Genomic DNA, 21380 nt, shown 5'->3' with positions numbered 1-21380 from the left:
TTTATTCAAGTCAGAGAATGTTGCATATAATTTAATTTTTGCTTGATGCATAAAGTTAAAAGATTAAAACTGATAAAACAAGTTAAAAAAAGAGACTTTTCCATTTGATTACATTTTGTATGATGGATTATGCAGAAAAGTAGAATTGGGCTGAAAGAAAGCTGAAAGAAAGCTTTATCACCTATTCAGGTTGTAAATCATGTTTTTAAAAAGTAACTAAGTAACTAAGTAATTAATTATTTTGAAAATAAGTAATCAGTAAAGTAACGGGATTACTTTTTGGGGAAGTAATCAGTAATTAGTTACTGATTACTTTTTTCAAGTAACTTGACCAACACTGGTGAAGAGGGAGCTGAGTGAAAAAGCGAAGATCTCAATTTACCGGTCGATCTACATCCCTACCCTCACCTATGGCCACGAGCTGTGGGTAGTGACCGAAAGAACAAGATCGCAGATACAAGTGGCGGAAATGAGCTTCCTCCGAAGGGTGGCTGACCTCTCCCTTAGAGATAGGGTGAGAAGCTCAGCCATCCGTGAGGGGCTCAGAGTAGAGCTGCTGCTCCTCTACATCGAAAGTAGCCAGCTGAGGTGGTTCGGGCATCTGACAAGGATGCCTCCTGGGTGAGGGGTTCCGGGCATGTCCCTCTGGGAGGAGGCCCCGGGGCAGACGCAGGACATGCTGGAGAGATTATATCTCTTGGCTGGCCTGGGAACGCCTTGGTGTTCCCCCGGATAAGCTGGAGAGGGTTGGTTGGGGAGAGGGAGGTCTGGGCTTCTCTGCTTAGGCTGCTGCCCCCGGATAAAGCGGAAGAAGATGGATGGATGGATGGATGGATGGAGTTTCACATTTATGTTTTAGGTTTTTGAAGACCTTATTATGAAATGATGCTATATTTATAATTTAGTTTAAACCATCTTTCCTTTTTGATCATCTGTCCCTTACTGTAGTATAACTGTGTTAGGAAGATGTCACAACATGCCCAGCATGGGGCTCCTAAAAAACATAAAACTGTTCAACAAAAGAAATATTAATGTGGTGCTGGCCTTACACAGGAAGGCATTCATCAAAATGCGAACAGCAGAAAAACATCAGCGCACAACAGGCAAAGAAACACCAATCAATCACAATCAATGATAGAACTTATTATGGAGACTGAGATCCACGATTGGTTCAATATTTTATTCACTCAGAGAAATGGGTGAAATAAATAGGGGGGGGGGGGGGGGGGGGGGGTGATTGTTGTCACAGTAACTACTGTAATCGTCTTCACTGCTATAACATCTGAACACACAATGCATTTACATTAATCACGTTCAGTTAAATACATTAGCTAGCGCCAAAAAATGGCATACTGTATTACATAGCTTACATTAATGTGGTTCTGGTTTCAGTAATATGTCATTTGTAAGTGAAGTTTTAAAGATAAAAGCTTTAACAAAAGATTTTTTTCTCCCAATGGCACGAGAAAAGCGTAGCTTTTCTGTACAAATCACCTTTAGCGTGATCGACGAGGTCAAGTAGAAAACAACGAGTGTTACAAATCAAAGCCAGAATAAAAACATAACATCAAACATATATATGTATATATATAAAAAAAACATTGTACAATAAGTTGCGTACTGACATCATAAAAAAGATTTTCCAGTGTTGTATTGCTTTGCCTTTGGTATTGATAAAGAAGGAGTGCAGATCCGTCACTCTGAGTGTTTCGTTTACCTCTGAAAAAATTGTTAGAACTGCATGAAAACGAATGTGGGAGCTTTTCTGAGCATCGTTTTAGTGTACCGGCGCTTATGTGGAATAAAATAAAAACCTAATTGTTTTCTTAGTGTTCATATTGTTACATGGTTTCTGTTGATATTTTGAATTACATTGGGGGTTTTTAGGGTTAGACTATTTCCTACACTCTGGACTGTTCCCTGACATTTTTATTACTTTTATTTTACAGTGTACATATGATAAATAATGTGTTGCCACAAGTTAAGATGTGTTTTTAAAGGTAGCTTATACATTTTATTAATTTCACAACCATAAGATTGATCAGGAGCAAAATGCTGTTTCTTTACTTCAATGCTATCATCTCACTTTTTCCTTTTATTTTATCATTACAAAAAAAATGAGTAACCCTGCATTACAATTTCAAATCAATTTTTTTGAGATATTGCTTTGGATGTGAAATTTGAAATGGATGTGAATCTGGAACTCCCTGATGGTCATCTTAATTCCTGAGAAACCTTTTGACATTAACTACTGTTGATTTATTTTCAGCAACTACCCTTTTCTATGATTTCTTGTTTATTATTTGACAAGTTTAAGCACAATTGTCTAAACCCAGAGGTGGATAAACTGACACAGTAGGTCCAAGCAAATATCAGTAAGGCTATGCACTTATATGGATCATTTTTGTATTAACACGACACTAAAAATGCAATTTAATCCCGTAAAACCTGTGAGGTCTCTTATAAGTGCTGGTAGACTTAGATTGCATTTAAAAAGTTTGTAGTTTTTTTAAGTTCAGAAATCAGTGAACCAAAGTGATTATATTAAAATCAGAAAATGAGAAATAAAATGTGGAGTGTGGGAATAAAATTCAAGTTTCAAGGAGGAGTTTCGTCCACACAGCTCAAATATCTGTGAAATATATATGCCCATGTAGAGCTAGTGTTCATGCCCAAGGCCAGTCAGTAAAATAATTTCCTAGCAATTGTGAAATGTTGCACTAAAAAGGAATGAGAGAGAAGTACACAAGTACAGGAAAAAAAAAAGTCTTGATTCTCGTGTCAGTGTTTCAAAGATGGCTAATCAGCTCGCCTGCAGGCTAGTATGGCTTCACAGCTTTAAGGTCAGTTGGGACAGCTTTGCCAACAGCTGGCAGGTGTTTTACATTGGTCCACAGTTTGGCACACAGGTCACTGTGAAGGTCAAAGCTAGTGGAAATGGAGACATGCTGCAGTGGAATTAACTATGAGCAGCTTGTTGTCCACACAGGTTCAATGATTTCCAAGTCATTAAAAAGTCAGGAACTAATCTCATCCTTCAGTGTCTGACACAAATCTCAGAGGTTTGTTTCGTCCCAGGTCGGGTCGTTCATGTTCTTCAGAACTCTCCTCACAATCCTCTCCAGCTCTTTCCTTGCCCGCTGTTCCTCTTCTAGCGTCCTCTTCATCCTCTTGTTGTCCTGGAGGAAGGGTGAAAGGATAAGGAGAAAAAAATAGATGAAAATAAATCAAAAGAGAGACAATAGATATCAAATTCGTCGCCAAAAATAAAGTGAACCTGCAAAGGCAGAAACAGGCAGAGAAAAGGTCAGGTCAAAGCCACCACAGTGATCTAGGTCATAAATAGCATTGATGCACAGAAAAGGCTTCTTTCAGCTGCTCCGTTACACCAATATGGAACTTTTGTCTTGAAACCAAAGTAAAAAACCCATGACACTGCGCTGTGCTCCACACTAAGTATATTTTTACTCATTCAGGACCTGATCTCTGTTTAGAAACAGTCTCCATCCCTAGTTTGTAGCTACTACAAAAATACTCCAAAGTATTAATGATCTGCAGTAATTCTGTCAGTAGAACCAAAACCCTAATTTCTTTTATTTGTATCAGGATAAAGGATCTGCCAGTACAGCATGTGTCCTTAATTAAACATGCAGGCATGCATTCAAACACACTGCCAGCAACTTCTTGGAGACCATCTGTGTTCTTGGACCTAATTTTGAACCTTTTATGTAAAACACGAGCAATAAACTGGTTACAGTAAGAAGATCTTGGCAGCAATAACTTTGTTTCTAAAAGAACTGGAGACAGACCTGTTTGAGTTCCTGGACTTCGTCTCTGAGGCTGTACACAGTGTCCACCAGACTCCTGCAGGCACAGAAAACAGTTCTTATTTATTTAGCTTCACCAGCACTGACTGAATATGCACAGTTTCACATGTTTAAGTCTCTGCATGAGTGTTGATGTAGGATTTATATACTTTGAGATTCTGTTTAGTATCCTCCACTTTCATTAAGCATATTTATGCCTTCGATTTTTAAAACGTTTCTTTTTATTTATTGCCATAATAACTGCATGCCCACAGGGATGACAAAGGCAGTATCAGTTTTCTGTATGTAAGCATTATAGCAAACATTAAAAAAAACATCTTTGTCTCTCACCTCTCCTCTACTACAGTCTGTCCATTGCTCCTTGTTTCCTCCACTATAATCTTCTCCTCTTCAGGGAACAACACCTGGACGTCCTTCCTACTGGAACCTGATTCGACACCGACAACAGTCAGGTTATTATAAAAAATATAACCTGTGTGACAAATGCACAAACCTCTTATCATTTCAACTTGTAAACATACAGTTCAAAGAACAATATCAGAGGCTTTAACAGGTTATGCCTTACAAACTACAAGCAAGCAAATGATATAATATTACCTTCACTGCTGGCAGATATAAGATAATGAAATGTGGCACTTTCAAACACAAACCTCTGACAGACGTCTGTTCCATAAGTGCACACTGAGAAATCTGTTTCATTTTACCTGGAGCCTGACTGAGGCTATATGCACTTAATCTCCTAGGACTTGGCGTACACATATGTGGACGTCACATTTTGGGTTGTCTAGACCAAAATACTAAATTTTGCTCTACAAGGGAGTGATATCCACTTACGAGGACATTATACTGCCTCTGTTTTATCGAAATCTAAAAAGAATATCCTCATATGTGGCTCTCATTTTTCTTAGAAACAAAAATCAGATAAAAAAAAAAAAAGATAATCTGGTGATTCCTTGTTTTTACATTCACTGGGTCATAATATGCCCAAATATCAAAGAGAAATTAAAAATGCATGCCATAGAAGAGTTCAGGTCTTAGGAGGTTAAACCTGCAGTGAAAGGCAATCTGTATGGTTGTCATGAACGTATCACCAGTTATTATGTTACTGTACTTGTCTACTTGCTTGTTTTGTTTGTATACATTTCAAACAGCAATAAACATACTTTACTATCAGGTATATTAGCAGACTGCTGTATGCTAATGAGAATACACACAGGGTAATACACAGAGATAACTACTGTGTACATATTATACAGCACAGACACACAGTACACAGGTATACGGACAGCAAGGGGAAGGTTTGAATCACTACACTAATATATAAAATGCTTTGAAGAAATATCTGCCCCCTTCCTGATTTCTTAGTGTTGTCCATATTTGTCACATTTAAATATTTCTGATTATCAAACAAATTGTAATATTAGACACAGATAATGAAAGTAAACACAAAAAATCTAAACTTAAATCCGATTGAGATGCTTTGCCATGACCTTAAAGAGGCAGTACATGCTTGAAAACCCTCCAGTGTGGCTGAATTAACATAAATCTACAAAGACGAGTGGGCCAAGATTCCTCCACACTGATGTAAAAGGCTAATTTCCAGTTATCACAAATGCTGGATTGTAGTCCTTGCTACCAAGAGGGGAAACAATCAGTTTTTACGGGGCAATTCGTTTTGGACACAGGGCCAAGAAGGGTTTGGATAAAAAAAATTTTACCATTTAAAAACTGCATTTTGTAGCTACTCGGATTATCTTTGTCTAAAATGTGTTTTATGATATGAAACATGTAAGTGTGACAAATATGCAAAAACCTGGAAATCAGGAAGTGGGCAAATACTTTTCCACAACACTGTACATATCGATCACTATGTAAACCAGCTGGTTCAGCATCATGTCGGGGTTTGCAACATCGATATCTTACGAGAAAATGAGGCAGTCCTGTAACTATGGGCAGTCCAGATACTGTCATAATCCGAGTCCTCTGATTGGTCAGAACACGGAGGGTTGCCAGGCAAGCCAGCCACTGTGAGGCTGTTGTCAGCGAGTACGTGGTTGTGCATGAGGTCAGTTCCTTGCCAGGCTTTACAGAACCAGCAATGGACGGCATTTGAAAAACCAAATTGAATGTTTGGGGGATGAAGGAAGGAATATAAACCAAAGTGAAAGTGTAACCGATAATTTATAAAACCAGAAAACCAGGTTGAATGGGATAAAAAATATAAACATAGTGATGACAAAATTAACAAAATAAATGGATGATGTTAATAAAACCCAGTAGCACAATGTGTATGTTAACAGTTAATACAATAATTGGAGCATGAGGAAAACAGAGGAAGTGAGGTAAGACATAAAAGGAGAAGAGAGAAAAAACTGTTAGAGCCAAAAGCAGAAAACAAACAATGGTTTCCAATAAGACACAGCAACTATGTAGTTCTACGCATGATGCGTTTACATATGTTGCGCTGATGGATGTGTGCGTACTCACTGGAGTTAAGAGTCTGTCGTGTCTTGGCACTGGTACAATAAGCTTCAATGACTTTGAGTATCTGAGCATCCTCCTCTAGAGCTGCTGTACCTGAGAGACAAGGGCAGACCAGGGAACTGAGCTGATGAGACTGCACCTACACGCCCTCTGGTGGACATTTCTTCACTGTACAGCTTTCTAAAAGATTCAATAAAGGCTGACTCCAACTTCAACCACATATCAAAGTTAAAGTGATCACCAAAGAAAATCTACACAATTTGGATTTCAGCAGAGGTGAGGACTATGCATTGTTTTTATTAAAAACTGGGTTTCTGCTAATGAAATGAATATGCTGGTTTACTCTCTTAGAGAGAACTCCTTCCATTCATAAAATCTGATAGAAATGTACTTAATGGGCTGTCACAATGGACGAGTTACTTTCTTGAGTCTAAGACACTTCAAAAACTATTCCAGTTTTATTCAGTGTTACACTGCTGTCCAGCTGGAAGTTTAGCAAAATGCGTGACTCTGACAGATTAAAGATTATAGTACTTAAACATTATCTAATAGAAGCAACTGAAGAAATTTAGATTCACTACTAATAATATTATTAGTTATGTTGCTATGAAGTAATAGAAGTCCCCATGGCAACATTTTATAGTTGAAAGTTCAAGTTTCTGTTCTTACTTTTTCTGACAGTGAAGTCCTCTTCTGATGGTTTCCTCTCTGGCTTCCTCTTCGGGAGGAGCTTCTTCACATTCTTAGGACTCTTACTCATGTCCTTCAAAAAAAGATAAAAAATAAAATTCAGATTTCACTTTTTCAGTCAAGTCTTGGATTATATCACGCAATACAACAGAAGTGAATTTAGAAAAATGTTTGCAAAAAAAGGACACCAAAAGCAATATCTATTCTGTAATAAACTATAAAATCGAGCACCTCCTTGTAGCAGAGAGCAGCAGAGGGCCGGAGTGGAGGAGCAGGGCGAAGGCAGCTTAAGCTCCAGGGTTTGGGGGTACTCGGTGGCTCCAGGGGTCCCCACATAGGGCTGCTGATTCCCATTCCATGCAAGGAGACATGGGGAAGGGTGTGGTAAGTGCTCACACTGCTCCCTCCACGAGACTCCGAGTTTCTAGAGGGAGTGACAGGGTGAGAGGGCAGCTGGGAGGAGGTGGGTGAAGTGGAAAAAGAGGAGGAATCAGAGGAGAGGAAATTAGAAGGAAATGACGTGGATGAGCTGTAATTCATTTATTTTGTAGAAAATGTGCCGACTTACTGTGTGACAGACAGACAGAGTCTTGTGTGTGGATGCAGCCGGAGCGTGGGTGTGTTTAGTGAGAAGGTCCAGCCATTCCTGCAGATCGTGCTGACTGTTACATGCTACCTGGATGCGCTCACCCTGGCTGCCTGCACAATGACCCACACAAAGTGGAAGATGTTAATATTGCAGACAAGCACACACATCATACAAATACAAAAGAAACCTGACCTTCCTCTCCCCAGTCAGTCATTCTTATATTTTCCAAATTATGCTGAATGTGCTACTTGTGTTTTGTACGACAGCCCTTACTTTTTATCCATAAGCAAAACTGACTATTTTTTACTATATACAGATCAGTTCAAATCAAGGCTTTGTGCAGGCCAGTCTGTAACATTCATTTTGGGTTTCTGGCGGGAGGCGTGTTGGATGACAAAGCGAAGAACCAGACTCAGTTTTGCTTTCTTGAGGGTTTCTTTCAGAATCTTCACAAATCTGTCGTTCTTCATGATTCCTTCCATATTGACGAGATTCTCAGCAGCAGATGCACTGAAGCATTCTCACAGCATAATACTCCCACCACTGTTTGGCCTTTGGGTTGTACACCTCTTCCTGCTTTCTCCAAACATAAGCAACGTCTCTGCCCTAGAGCCCTAGTTTTGTCTCATCTGACCAAAGGACGCAGTTCCAGTGTGAACGACTGTGTGACGACTTCTCCAGGTCGTCTTTAGCATATTTCAGTCTAGCTTGAAGCTGTCTTTTCTGTAGAAGTGTTTTTGTTTTCTTGGACTGCAAACTTGCAACCAACTCCTGTGCAGGATTCTAACAATTACAATACCAGACTTGGCTGACTCATTCATGGGTGTCCTGATAGTTGTTCTGGATAGATCTCTCAGTAGTTTAATTTCCATAGTCTTTGGAATAATATTGTTTCACAAAAAAGCAGAAGTGTAGGTAAAACATAATAAAAAAAATTCTGAATTTTCTAAAATATTTTGTGAAGATAGTTTGTATACATGTTAAATTTTTAAATATGTCCTCAAAAAAGCAAATTATACTTGAGGGTTAAACTGCAACAGTAATCACTTTATGCTTTTCAGCATGTCCTGCAAGGAGTGTATCTTCTGGGTTCTTATTATTAATGAATTTATGCAAAAACAATCCCTGAATCTCAGAGTTTTGGCGAAAATGCCCGGACTCCCAGTGTTCCTGCCTAATGTAAATATGAGATCATCAGGAGCAAACTGTCTGTGAAACCCCATATTTGAAACAGGCCATGAGTGTAAAGATGCTGAAATCAAGTGAGATTCTATAAAAGAGCTAAGCTGAAATGTCTTGTAGTAAATGAAGAAAGGGGCTGACCAGATATTTCAAAAGCATTCTTCAAGTTTTCTCCATCCTCTATCCTGGAAATAAGCATTCCTGATAATGGTATCCGCCCCTGCAGACACAACCAGAAACAGTGTTCATCAGTGCACCAGATAAGCTAGTAATGTTTGACACCTCAAAGAAATACATGCATGTTAGTGACAGGAACATTACTGTGGAAATTACAGCGATCAAATCAAGTGTGCCATACCTGATAGATGAATCCACTCATTCTCAGGCTGGCAGAGACCATGAGCAGAGTGTGATGGAAGAGAAGGAGGTAGCATTCATTTGACTCCTGAAAAATAGGATGTTTTATTGGATTATTGCAGGGGTTTACCTTGCACTATAAAAGTGCCAAGTGCTGTATAAATAAAATTGAATTGAACTGTGAACTGAATGGTGTTCATTGTGGGAGTGAATATAAATTTCTGGTACATTCACACGGCACAGTTTGTGTAAACGCTAAGTTTAACAAGTATGCTCAGGTTTTTCTGGCTAATCAGTAGCTGGCCTGTGAGTATGCCTTTCATTTCAGAAAGACAACAACAGGTTCTGTGTGTTGTTAAGCTCTTGCAGGTCGTGATAAGTACCGGACAGTTCTGTGAGTGAACTGCGGCCTGGGACATGTGAAGGACAGGGCCAAGAGTTCGGATATCATCTCCCTCCCAGTTTCTGATCGGCTCTGTTAAAATCTGCAACACCAGTTCCTTCTTCTTCCTGATTTCCTTACACTGAGCCTGAGGACACAGAAACACAGAACAGGCATTCAAAAGCTCCGTGACATCATTTCTGATTGATACAGTGAAACAGAGGTTAAATGTACAAAAAACAGGTCATAAAATTACACTCAAACTCAAAAAATGTAACATAAGACACCATTAGTCGCCTCTTATGGGTTACTTTCTGCAGGTTGAGTAGTTTGATACACTTTGTACCCCTCATTTCTGGGCTACATTAGCATGCACATTACGTTTGACTAGCTTAATGTTTAAGGACTGATAAGCATGTGTCTTACAGAGAGGTTTTTAAAGGCTGTCATAGAAGCCTGTAGATCAGCTCTGTCAGGGTGTTGGTCCTAAAAGACAGACAAGATTCAAGATTTAAGCACATGAAAACAAATAACCTTTTTCCCTCTTGTCAACATTCTCTGCCCCAGTTATCATCATTCGATAAAATGATTCAATTAAAGTTTGCAGGACTTGAGTATACTAGCAGAGATGCAGAAAGACAGGGAGCAATTCAAGCTTACTTCCATATGTCTGTCCAGTTCTTTCAGCAGGGTTGGGTATCTATCCAGTCTGATGAAGGGTTTACTTAGGCTAGTGGTCAGTGCCAAGATCCCAGGGGGGGGTGCTCCTTTTGACTCCATGTACTCTTTCAGCTCCTCACTGTGATACACACACACAGACAAAATATACAAAATACAGCACATGAGCTTACTCTTTCGGGATAGAAAGTTTTTTTCTGTGGATTAAAATGATCAGACAGTACCTGTGTTGTGTCAGTACATTGACAGCAGAAGGGTGATTAGAGCAGTAGGTCAAATAGATTTTCTTCATCTGGGGGATCAGGCCCAGGAAGAACCCTCCAATCCTCTGCTGGCTCTCAGGAAGTCTACACACACAAATGACATGACAATACCAGTCTGGATAAAAGCAGAATCCTAGTATACTTGCTGCACATAAAGATAAAAGTTTCACTCTGTGGTAATTATGGGTGTTAGCCAGCCTTCAGCCTTAACATAAAACAGAAGTGAAAACTGATGGGAAAACAACATTTCAAGACCAAACTTTAAAACTATAATGTCTTCTGTTAAAGAGATCATTTAGTGACACACAACCAATCGTCATCTATACGAATGAAACACAGGCTCAGCTGCTGTTGTTCATCAGGTTTAAGATTTTTATTACCCCCAAAAAAATCATTATCATCATTGTGTACTTGTCCAAACTGGAAAAACCGGTTGTATGACTTCATATGACCAATAGATGTCGCTGTTGTTACAATAATCGCCAACATGAAGGTCCATTCAGGACAGCTGCTGGTCTGAGTAATCTTAGTGCAACAGGATGTGAACATGGGAAGTTCATCTGAGTATTGTGCATGTTTTAGAAAGGCTATAGAGAAGTTATATGATAGTCAAAGTTCAGAAAAACATATACTACATGTGTAATTAACAACCTGCAAATACAGCAGTCAAACTTTATTCAGTAAAACAAGCAAGGTTCAGAGAAGAAAGAAATGTCTGTCACTAACAAACTGACCAGTCAGTCCAAACTCCGTCCATGCATCCATCCAGTCTATCACAGGTCATCAGTCAAAACTCAAAAATATTACATGCACAGTAAAGACTAAGAAAATAAATATATACTGACTTGGTGTGCTCTTCCAAAGACTGAACCAGCATTTGCTGAAAGGTTGAAATGTCTTCCAGGTTTGCCTGAATGTGACCGATGTCAACACTGCTGAGTCTGCAGAAGAGAGGAGAGAGCAGAGCATTAACTCTGATCGTGTGTCAGAAAATATCTAACACACAAGTGTGACACACCACACTGTATATATACAGACAGATATACAGATAACCTGTCAGATCGATCCAACTATTTCATGAATTATATTCAGCCAAGTACTGTTAAAACCTGACTTGTAATTTCAAACATTTATACCCTATAAGGATGATACAGAAAAAGTATATTAAGGAAAATGTATTCAAGGTAAAGGCACTGTAATTTAAAGTACATGTCTGATGTGGATCTACCTGAAATATATAATAACAGTATGCCTGGCTCCAGAATGTACAGGGACAGCAAATAATATATTCTGTCATATGTGTGTGTAAATATTAGATATATGTGTATACATATTCAATTTAGATTTACGACAGTGTAATAGATATGCCCGTGTGCGTTTCCTCCCCCTCTAAAATCTGACTCTGTTGAATAAAACAACGAAAGGTGTAAAAATAACTCTACCTGTCTGTGGGATGAAGTGGGCGAAGGTATGAACCCAAGAGACTCTGTAACTCCCTTGAATATTCAGTCTCTGCTTCCAGGATGTTCTGTAGGACCTGAAAAAGCCATCACACACACACACACACACACAACATTTTCCATTACTTATGTTAAGTGATACTATTAAAATATAGAAGGAAAGAGTGAAAGAGTGAAAAAGTCCCAGGCCATTGAGTTTCCTATCACTGTAAACGTCTATCTTCAGGTTTTGGATAATTGTACAGCGTTATATGAGTTTATAAGGAAACAGCTTTTCAGTGGGAAGCGCATTTGTCACAAACTAACAGGGAAAGTCACTGGAGCCTTCGGGAACTGTAGTGTTGTCCTGGCTCGATTAGCTTTCCAAGGGTCTGACTCCGCAGGCTAACTGGCTAATCTCGCCATGACATCAGAAACCTCACAGTAATGAGGTTAATGAATTGCACGGTGACAGATAAGACAGCGCTGTGTCTCCCCTCAGGCCAGGAGCCAGTATATGTTTACCAGCATTTTAAGCAACTGTAAATTATATTTTTGTATATATTATTTTATATATTATATTTTTTTATTTAAAAATGATCTATAAGAGGAGATGGAGACGATGCCAGTGTGCAACCAATCATGAAAAAGCACACAAACAGATGAAAAGCATGCATCTTCTACTTTAAAAGCTTCTGTTCTAAGGCTTTGGGGGATTCTTTTATGAGAAAAAACACAATAACTTTTATCTATGTCTTCGTGTTTTTGAATTTCTTTTTTAGGAACAGCTTTGACTTCAGGCACGTCTGTGTGTGCGTGTGTGTGTGAGACACACTCAGGTAAACCACCCAATGATGGATAGTCTTGTGAGGTTTTGCAGCTTGTTGCATTATTGAAACACTCACAAACACTCACGCAAGCATCAGCAGTAGCCAACCCTGAGGCAAGGCTGCCCCAGAAACCAGTGGAATGGAAGAAATAACCTACATTACATCTGCGCCACACTCACACACACACACATGCACGTACACACAAGGATGACACACGTAGGGGTGCTATGCAAGCTCCACAATTACATGCTACACAATCATTAAATAGATGTGTGGAAAAGAACAGATTGCAACAGTCCACAAAAGCCCACACACTTAAGAAATCCATCCATTGGCACAATGTAGGTGAGCAAACACTCACACACAAATAGAATTTCTTAAGATTGTGATACTTACCACATTGTAATAGGTCTTGTTGATGATAGTGGTATCAAAGCCTTTAGGCGGACTTTTGAGCGTCCCAGACTTTGGCTTGTCTAACGTTTTGTCTAAAAATATCAACAAAAGAAAAAAAAAATGGAGAAAGAGGGTCACTGGCTTTAAAATAGAGATAAAAACAAAATACAAGCTACATACAAATTTTGTCAAATAAAAATAAAAGTGATGTGCTCATATAACAACACAACATATTCTTAAGTCACTGTATGTTTTACTTTACCAACTTAACTCCCTACAGTTTTCTTTCTAAGAATTTAAGACAAACTTGATCAAAAGGCAAAGGTCAACAACCAAAAAGTAACAGTTCTGATCGCTCACACAGCAACTAAAGCAATAAATCTTCCTTTCACTGTGGCGCACTGATACCGAACGTCTCATCTAGTAAAAAAAGATCAACAGTCGCTGCACAAGAGCACCCAGAAAATCTCCCTCAGAAAATGTCACATAGAAACAAATTTTTTGGGATGAAAGCTCCAACATTCTCCAACTGCAGGACAATGTTGTGGCTGATCCAGTATGTAGGTCAACCAGTGATTGAATGCTATAACTCATTGACTCGACAATGTCATGTCATTTCATTGTCCAGGCCACTGTTATTACAGCCCTGGGTGGCCCATAACAGAAACCTTCTCGTATTCTTCTCTTCACTATTTGTAGACACTGCAAAGTAAGGCAAGATGAGCGACAACAGCACAAAAGTATGTTCCAGATAATGGTCGCCTTAATGCACTTTTTAAACTCACCCGACAGACTACAGAAACTAAAGAGCAACCTAAGGAAGCTATGAAAGACACTTTCCTAGATCTTGGTTCATTGCTCTCAAAAAGAATGCTTTATGTCATCGCTGTTGACTCTACAAACAGGCACAGCAATCACAAGTATAAGCCTGCTATCTCACACATCAAACAACTCCCACTGGACATTTGGATTTACTGCCATTCCTCAGAGTGCTGTTATCACGGTTGAAGTTTTCTGCTGTGATGTTAAAGTCAGGAAGTTTCTTTTTATACAGCAGTTCTGGAACTTCCTTTCTTTGTGTTATTGCAAAGCTTTCTTCCTTCTGTCCTGCCTTTCCTCCCCCAAAAGCAACAAAACTAACCAACAAATTTAACCTAAGATGTCAAAAGAAGAAACACCATGTTAGTATTAAAATAAAGGCAGAAAAAGCTCATATATGTTGATTATTGTTGAATTCCAGGGTGAAGAAACCTAACTATGCAACTATGTTAAAGAACGGCGAGGAATGAGGGGAATTTCTGAACAAAACAAACAAACCCAAAAAGAAACATGACATATGAAATAAATCTCAATTACAGTACGTGCCAAGGATATCTTGTCCAGTCCTTGAGAAATCATTCAACTAAAAGAGGTCAGGAAGTTATAATCAGTAAGAACAGACATGCAGGAAGTCTGTTTGTGTGTATCTGGTTGTGTGTCTTTGCTGCTGCTTTGGGGGAAACAACCCTCACTTTAAATTGATATTAGCAGTGTTTTTTTTTTTCAATTCCAATGTTTATTTTACTGCATTTTAAAACTTGAAACTGTCATATAATATTAATGGCTCATATCGTGCATGATGGAAGCAAAATGTTCAAAATATTTTATAAGCAAGCTTCTCTAAATCTGCTGACAGGCTTGAAGATGGGAATATGTAAAGTCAAACATCTTAACATGAGGCCCATGTGCAGAAAGGTATCAAACTGTCCTCTGTGACCAAAGCAATAAGGAGTTATTTCTCCTCAGTGGTGCACAACATCTGAAGCAGTAATAGTTTAACCCACCATTTCCTTTCAGCTCCCGTACATAGTTACTGGGGAACCACCCAGTCTTGTCCTTCAGCGTGCCTTCCCACCAGCCCCCCTCCTCCTGCCTGGTCACAATAATGAGGTCACCCTTGGAGAAAGACAGTTCGTCCTCATTGGTCTGCTGGAAGGGGAAGCGTGCCCTGACCAACAGCTGGCCACACCCACTGCCCTCTGACATGTCCTGTGAACGAGAGGAGCGGAAAACAACGTGAAAACAGAAAGCTGTTATTTATTAGTCGTGTTCAGGCAGGCACCACCTTCAGGGGACTTTAGAGGATTAAACTTTTTCACAACACAATAATATTTCTAACCCTGTTGCTGTTTGTTTGCTGTTATTACCGTTCTTATCTTTGACGTGGTTACTCACCAGGCTGCGGTACTGAGGCTGCAGCAGTTTCAAGGAGCGACTCTGAGTGTTCAGAGAGTCAAAGGACTTGATCCTTGAGGTTGAGGAGTGTGCCACACATACGGTGTCCCCAGAAACACTCAAATCTGCAAATGCATGATGCAACTGAATACATCTTAAATTCATGTGGTGGCCAAACAGGAAGATGCTCCAAAAAAGTCCAAATGTTTGCAGAGATGGAATAAATACTGCTCTCACACACACACACAGTGATCTTACCTTCAGTAGCTTTGTTGAGGGCAACCAAGGAGTTTAGCACCTTAGAGAAGTTCAGTCCCTGCAGCAGGTCATTGACCTCGAAAGGCTTCAAGGAGAGAAAACCAAATAAAGAATATGAAGGGAATTTTAGAACAGCAATAAACCATAGAGAGGTTTGACGTAAAGTGGGGAAAATACACATTCATAATAAATTCATAGAGCATGACATCAAGAATCACACAAACTGCCTTCCTGAAATAGCTGTGCATGTATCTCACATAGAAATGTGGAAGCAAATAAAAGGGGTTTGAAAAACAAAGGGCAACAAAAAACAAGACTACAAGAAAATATCTTCTTCCTATTTGGTTCACTTCAATAATTGTAAATGTACATAATGAAGAAGTATGTCTGCCTAAAAAATTAAGAAACACAAGTAGTTAGTGGGGGGCTTACATCCCTACTCCAACTACAGTCTGGACCAGGATTACTTAAAGTCTGAGCCCCCCCCCCCCCCCCCCCCCTCATTAATCTCCACATTACACACACAGACACACAAAACCATAATCAACATACTTGTGAGGCTCCTAATCTTGTGTACACCACACACACTGAATGACTTCTAAATTCCCAAGCCGTGAAGGTGGGGCGATACTGAGGCATAAAAGTCAGCTTTGGAAAATAGAGCTATTTAAAAAGAAAGAACATCTGTAATCTTCATTCTCTGTTTCTGCGCAGACTGAGTCGCTTTGATCTAATAAATAAAACCACACTGTCCTTTTATGTTGCCTTTTTCGGAAAGTGCTCTGGTTTGATTTATGCATACAAGCTTGACTGGTAGTCAAGAGCAGCGTGGACCCAAAAGTTAATTCACACATTCACCTCTCCTACTGGCACTGGCCCAAGACACAAAATGAGACTTAGCAACAGTGCTACAGCTGCATGTGAACACATTTTAGCAATTTAATGCAGGCCCCTGATCAATCTGACACCTGACACAAAAAAAGCACTTTAACTAATGAAGGAAAATGCATTTGACACAGACATCCTACGTGTTACATTTGGCAGTTACTGACAAATGTTCTTACTTCTGTCCAACCAGAGTCCTAAGATTTAGGCTAGGATTACTTTAGCTCCACTGAAGCATATTAGGCTGAAAGAAAAAATGTACTACAATTACAAATTCAGACAATCCTTAAAAAAAAAAATCAAGCATGCAATATGCTTGTCTTACACTTTGCCCTGTAGATTTTCTCGCCTGCATCTGTAGACGAGCACCTACCGTCACAACTCACTTACAACAAACACCTGTCATAGGTCAAACAGCTTACCTGATTATAGGCAGCACTTGATCTACTGTTGCAGCGAAGGCACTCAAAATGCACAGGATCACTGTCCCACCCTGGTCAAGTTTAATTAACAGCAGACGCCAATCTATGATCACGACTGTTTTTTGGGGGGTTTTTTATTAACTGTGCAGCTCTTCTTAATCACGTTCAGCGTTCGTCCACGCTCAAGCCGGCACTTATTGCCCGCTCTCTAATCCTCTTGTGCTGGACACACACAGTCTGGCTCGCCCTCTTCTTGTCCCGAGGACTGTCTGAGAGAATTACAATGCTGATGTCAGTCAGACTGCTAGTAATGGAGACCTTGGCTTCCAGCAACATGGCTGGCATGCCTCTAATCAAGCTGATTGGAAAACCCACTGGCTCGGGCTGCCTGGCGTGCAGCATTACATCAGCCCACTCTTTTACTCTCCTTCATTTCATCTTTTCATGCTCCTTCCATTCCTCTTCTAAAAGCCCACAGTTGTTTTCCAAGTCCTGAGCGAAACCACGCTACACGTCTAGAACCTTGACTCTTGTGTTGCGTAATCTACTCTTCTCAATTATGACCCCATGGCTTTTTCCACGGCTAAGATCAATAGTGTGTACATGGGTGTGTGTGTGTCACATCATACACTATTTACTAGCTTTCTCTTCACACTCACTGTGAGCCAGGATATAACCTGGCTCCTGGGCCTGCCGTTGTGCAAACACAGACAGAAGCACACATCCTAATATGCGATTCTGAACACTGAGAGCGGTATGGATATTTTTAGCACAGCATTTTATAACAAATTCAATATCCAGCTTCATACTTAACCCTTTCTTTGCCAAACAACTGCTTATTCATTCCCAAATATTAACGGCAGTAGTTGAAACAGCATTCAGATCAGCAGAAAAGTCTGCTCCACCTCCAACAACACACTCCCTTTGACTTAAAGCACGCCCCAAATGAGAACTATGGTAATGATCAAGTCACACATTAACTACCTGTGTTTTTCTCTTATTCCAAATGGGATCACCCACAACTCAATGGTATCGACCAGCAACGCACCAATATAACCGACAGACATTGATGTCATTCTCTGTCATTATAAAGGATATTAACCTGTGGTGATGGCCTGTGTTTAGCTGTTGTGTCCCACGTGGAAGCAAAGAATAAACAAGTGATAAGAAAAATGACAAATAAATAAAAAAACATAAAAATGGATCACTCCTAGCATCAGCTCTTTTTATTTTAGACCCTAGTATGGGCCCAGAATTTCACATTTGGTGCATCTTTAGTCTGGACTATAGTCATCCTGAAAACAAACATACCCAATTATTGATCTGTTGTGCAGTCTGAATACTGCTGCCAAGTCAGAAATGAAAACAGAGCATCCACGCTTATCTCTGCTTCTTGTTTCCATAACTACAAATGGTCTACAGGCAGCAACAGCCATACAAGCCTGTGGGCTCGAAACATCTTTGAGACAGACTGAAAATCAACTCATTTTGGCCTACTTTTACTGGCTCTGCTCCTCACAGTCAACACCACAGCTGGTGCTTTTCAGCATGGGTAGAGGAGTGTATCATATGAGGATACGCCCACCTTGTCTAAATAAAAGCAAAACTGTGCAACTTTTATATAAAGCAACACGCATGTAGGCGTTTGCTAAAGACTTTATCAATGACTAACTAGTAAAAACTATAACTTTCGAGTTTATTTTTATGAAAAATCATTCCCAAGTTTGCCTGGACCACATGAACATCACATAAACCGCACACCTGATGATATAAAGCCTCATATTTACAGATTATTATACAGTAATAAAGCTTAAAAGTGTCTGAATACCCCAAAATGGCTCATATAGGTATGTACAAAGCTTTAGTAAGCATTAATAAAGCTGAAAAGGGCTTCCATTAGGATCTATTTCTTATGAGGTCACCTTCTTCCAGTGTTTTTCAGTGTTTATAAATATGTAATTAACGAATTGAATTAAAACAAGTGGACACAATTGTGTCGTTGTGTTTTAATGCTTCCTCGAGGAGAAATAGCCACAGGTATTCACTCATTAACGACACACTTTCAGCTCGTGAGTACTGTCTCGTGCCATTAGCAGCTACTATCTTGGTCGTTGTGTCCTTGGGCAAGACACTTCACCCGTTGCCTACTGGTGGTGGTCAGAGGGCCCGGTGGCGCCAGTGTCCGGCAGCCTCGCCTCTGTCAGTGCGCCCCAGGGTGGCTGTGGCTACAATGTAGCTTGCCATCACCAGTGTGTGAATGTATGTGTAAAGCGCTTTGGGGTCCTTAGGGACTAGTAAAGCGCTATATAAATACAGGCCATTTACCATTTACTATAACAAATGCATTTTTTAAGTAAAAAAAAAAAAAAGAGGGTCCATTCAAACAATGAAACTCTCTGTGAAACCACAGGACACGCTGCACCCGAGGCTTCCCGCAGTTAATGGGCACATTACGGGTGCATTAACTCACCTCCACACCGAAAGCCCCGCAGCCTTTAACAAACTCGGTTATGTTCCTCTGACACTCGCTGTCGCCCCTCGGCTCCTGGAAAAACTGTGCACGAAGAAAAAAACACAACAACACCAAATTAGCCCAAATTGTCAACTCATAATAGACACAGAAGAGTTCCTGAAGGTGTCTAAGGTTTCGTCCGCTTGAAAACAATCTTATTCCAGCCGTTTGCTGCCTATGCACTTGCTGCTTTCCAGGATCAAGCCAGCTCGGGTAATCAGTCAAACTTCCGGGTTTAACTTTCAGAGTAAAAGCATTATTTTCATACCTTTAACTGCCTGCTTTCGTTAAACAATAATAAGAAAGTAGCCAACAAATACACAGAGCTTGTACTATAATGTAATTTTTCAGCTAGTTCATCGGGTTTTAATGTTATCATCATACACTACTTATCACAAAATGTGCTTAACAGAAATAAAAAAAAAACAACATTCTAACTTAAAATAAGCGCATAGTCTTCACCGAAGACAACTAGCTATGAGCTATTCTCCTAAATAAGAAAAATAATAATAATAATTCTAATGAGCAACAAGCCGTAGATAATGACATGGTTCGTGCCTTTATTTTGATAAGTAGGATATGACGTTGACTGGTTCATGGTCCAGTGTGTGTGTGTGTGTGTGTGTGTGTGTGTGTGTGTGTGTGTGTGTGTGTGTGTGTGTGTGTGTGTGTGAGATGAGCTGATAAGCCTGTACATTAAAGCAGTAAGCTTCCTAAACTCTAGAACTGGCTCTGACTTCCTATGAAGCAAAGCACATGTAGTGTCATAGTTGAATAATGATGATATAAGTAGCGTGCATTAAGTATAATTGGCAGTTAGAAGTATTTCTGCTGGTATTAGGTGCGTTTCAGTAAAATATTATATTATTAATGCAGAAGTCGGGTCACATTTACATATAACTTCACAAGCTGCCTCCTGCTTTTATATTCCCATAGACATGAATATTTTTTTAATTGTGAAATGAAAATAACACTTGAGGGGAAAAAAGAAGCCTGTACTGCAGTGGTGAGTATCAAATTGTCGTATTTTCAAGTAGCAAGAACTGATTTTAGATTTTCCTCACAATCAACTAAAAAAAAAAATGTAAGAGAAAAAAATCTTATATTCTGCAAAGTGATTGGGGTGGGGTTTTTTTGTTTTTGTTTTTGTTTTTTAAGATTGTTATTTTTGAACCCTACACATCCAGGGATATTTAATTCCGCAGGATGAAGCTTAATTGGTCTCATGTAATATTTATCATGAAGCTCTTATCATGAACACTTTTAACACAGTTTTCCTTTCTTTTGCTTCCCCATATTATATCGATTTCACTGGGTTATTATTAGTCAGTTGTACCTCTTTCTCCCCTTGCATTTACTTACTTTGTCCACCGTCCCGGGTCTGAGTCGCTCCAGCAGCCTGCACAGCACCGCTCCATCCTGCAGGGACGCCTGGAGGAAAGCCTCTGGATCCGAGATGCTTTTCTTGGGAGACTCCAGGACTCCGAGCGTTATGAGCCACGTTACCGTCTGTTCGGCTGAATTCATGCTTGACTTTCAGATGTCATAAAAAACAACAAAAGCAGCGGCGGGGGGTAGCAGCAGCACTCTCCCCTGTTAGTGTCTGCGCTAACCTACTTGTGGTTTGTCCAAAATCAGACGGCGGCGTCAGCCCCGCCTTGTTTTGAACACTACAATCAGCGCGCACTGGCTGGATCCTCTGCGCTGTTTTTTCCTGCTATAGAAAAAATAAGGTGGAAGTGAGAAATACCGCTTTTCCTTCCTCTAACAGCCCCTCATTGTCTGCGCTCTGGCTCTCCCACAGCGGATGTTGGCATCACCTTTGCTCAAACACAACTGTAGCAGCGGCATTATTGTCAAACCAGCTGCTCCAAGAAGCAACTTCCTTTAATGGTTTACAAATTAAAAGTCTAACGCAACAACAACAAAATGAATCTGATACAAAGTAACTACAGGGCCAGTATTGCTTATA

The 21380-nt window shown here is 39.8% G+C and overlaps 1 protein-coding gene across 1 annotated transcript; it reads right to left on the bottom strand.

Annotated features, from left to right (window-relative positions):
• Positions 1 to 1233: 1233 nt before the first annotated feature.
• On the bottom strand, positions 1234 to 21254 carry LOC308393821 (rho guanine nucleotide exchange factor 7-like). The gene is made up of 21 exons (XM_080877840.1): positions 20771 to 21254; positions 19367 to 19450; positions 15590 to 15674; positions 15332 to 15456; positions 14941 to 15145; positions 13118 to 13209; positions 11895 to 11989; positions 11298 to 11393; positions 10414 to 10536; positions 10172 to 10310; positions 9938 to 9997; positions 9513 to 9659; positions 9131 to 9217; positions 8914 to 8992; positions 7570 to 7700; positions 7233 to 7454; positions 6981 to 7074; positions 6315 to 6404; positions 4158 to 4254; positions 3810 to 3864; positions 1234 to 3179 (listed from the first exon to the last, which is right to left on the bottom strand). The coding sequence occupies exons 1-21, from the start codon at positions 20933 to 20935 to the stop codon at positions 3057 to 3059; spliced, it is 2394 nt and encodes a 797-aa protein (XP_080733966.1). The 5' UTR covers positions 20936 to 21254; the 3' UTR covers positions 1234 to 3056.
• Positions 21255 to 21380: the final 126 nt, after the last annotated feature.

The sequence above is a fragment of the Rhamphochromis sp. 'chilingali' genome (assembly GCF_963969265.1).
Source record: "Rhamphochromis sp. 'chilingali' genome assembly, chromosome: 3".
NCBI classification, from domain to species: Eukaryota; Metazoa; Chordata; class Actinopteri; order Cichliformes; family Cichlidae; genus Rhamphochromis; species Rhamphochromis sp. 'chilingali'.
Note: the sequence above shows the minus strand (reverse complement) of the source record. Positions and strands in the feature narration are given on the sequence as shown.

Bases quoted from the DNA above. Each gene is read 5' to 3' on its own strand.
- LOC308393821 (XM_080877840.1), bottom strand. From the start codon at position 20,935: ATGAATTCAGCCGAACAGACGGTAACGTGGCTCATAACGCTCGGAGTC. The intron at 9,218-9,512 runs GTACTTATCACG...CCTATTTTTCAG, and splicing joins TTCACTCACAGAACTGTCCG to GAGTCAAATGAATGCTACCT. The intron at 6,405-6,980 runs GTAAGAACAGAA...CTTGTCTCTCAG, and splicing joins GGACTTCACTGTCAGAAAAA to GTACAGCAGCTCTAGAGGAG.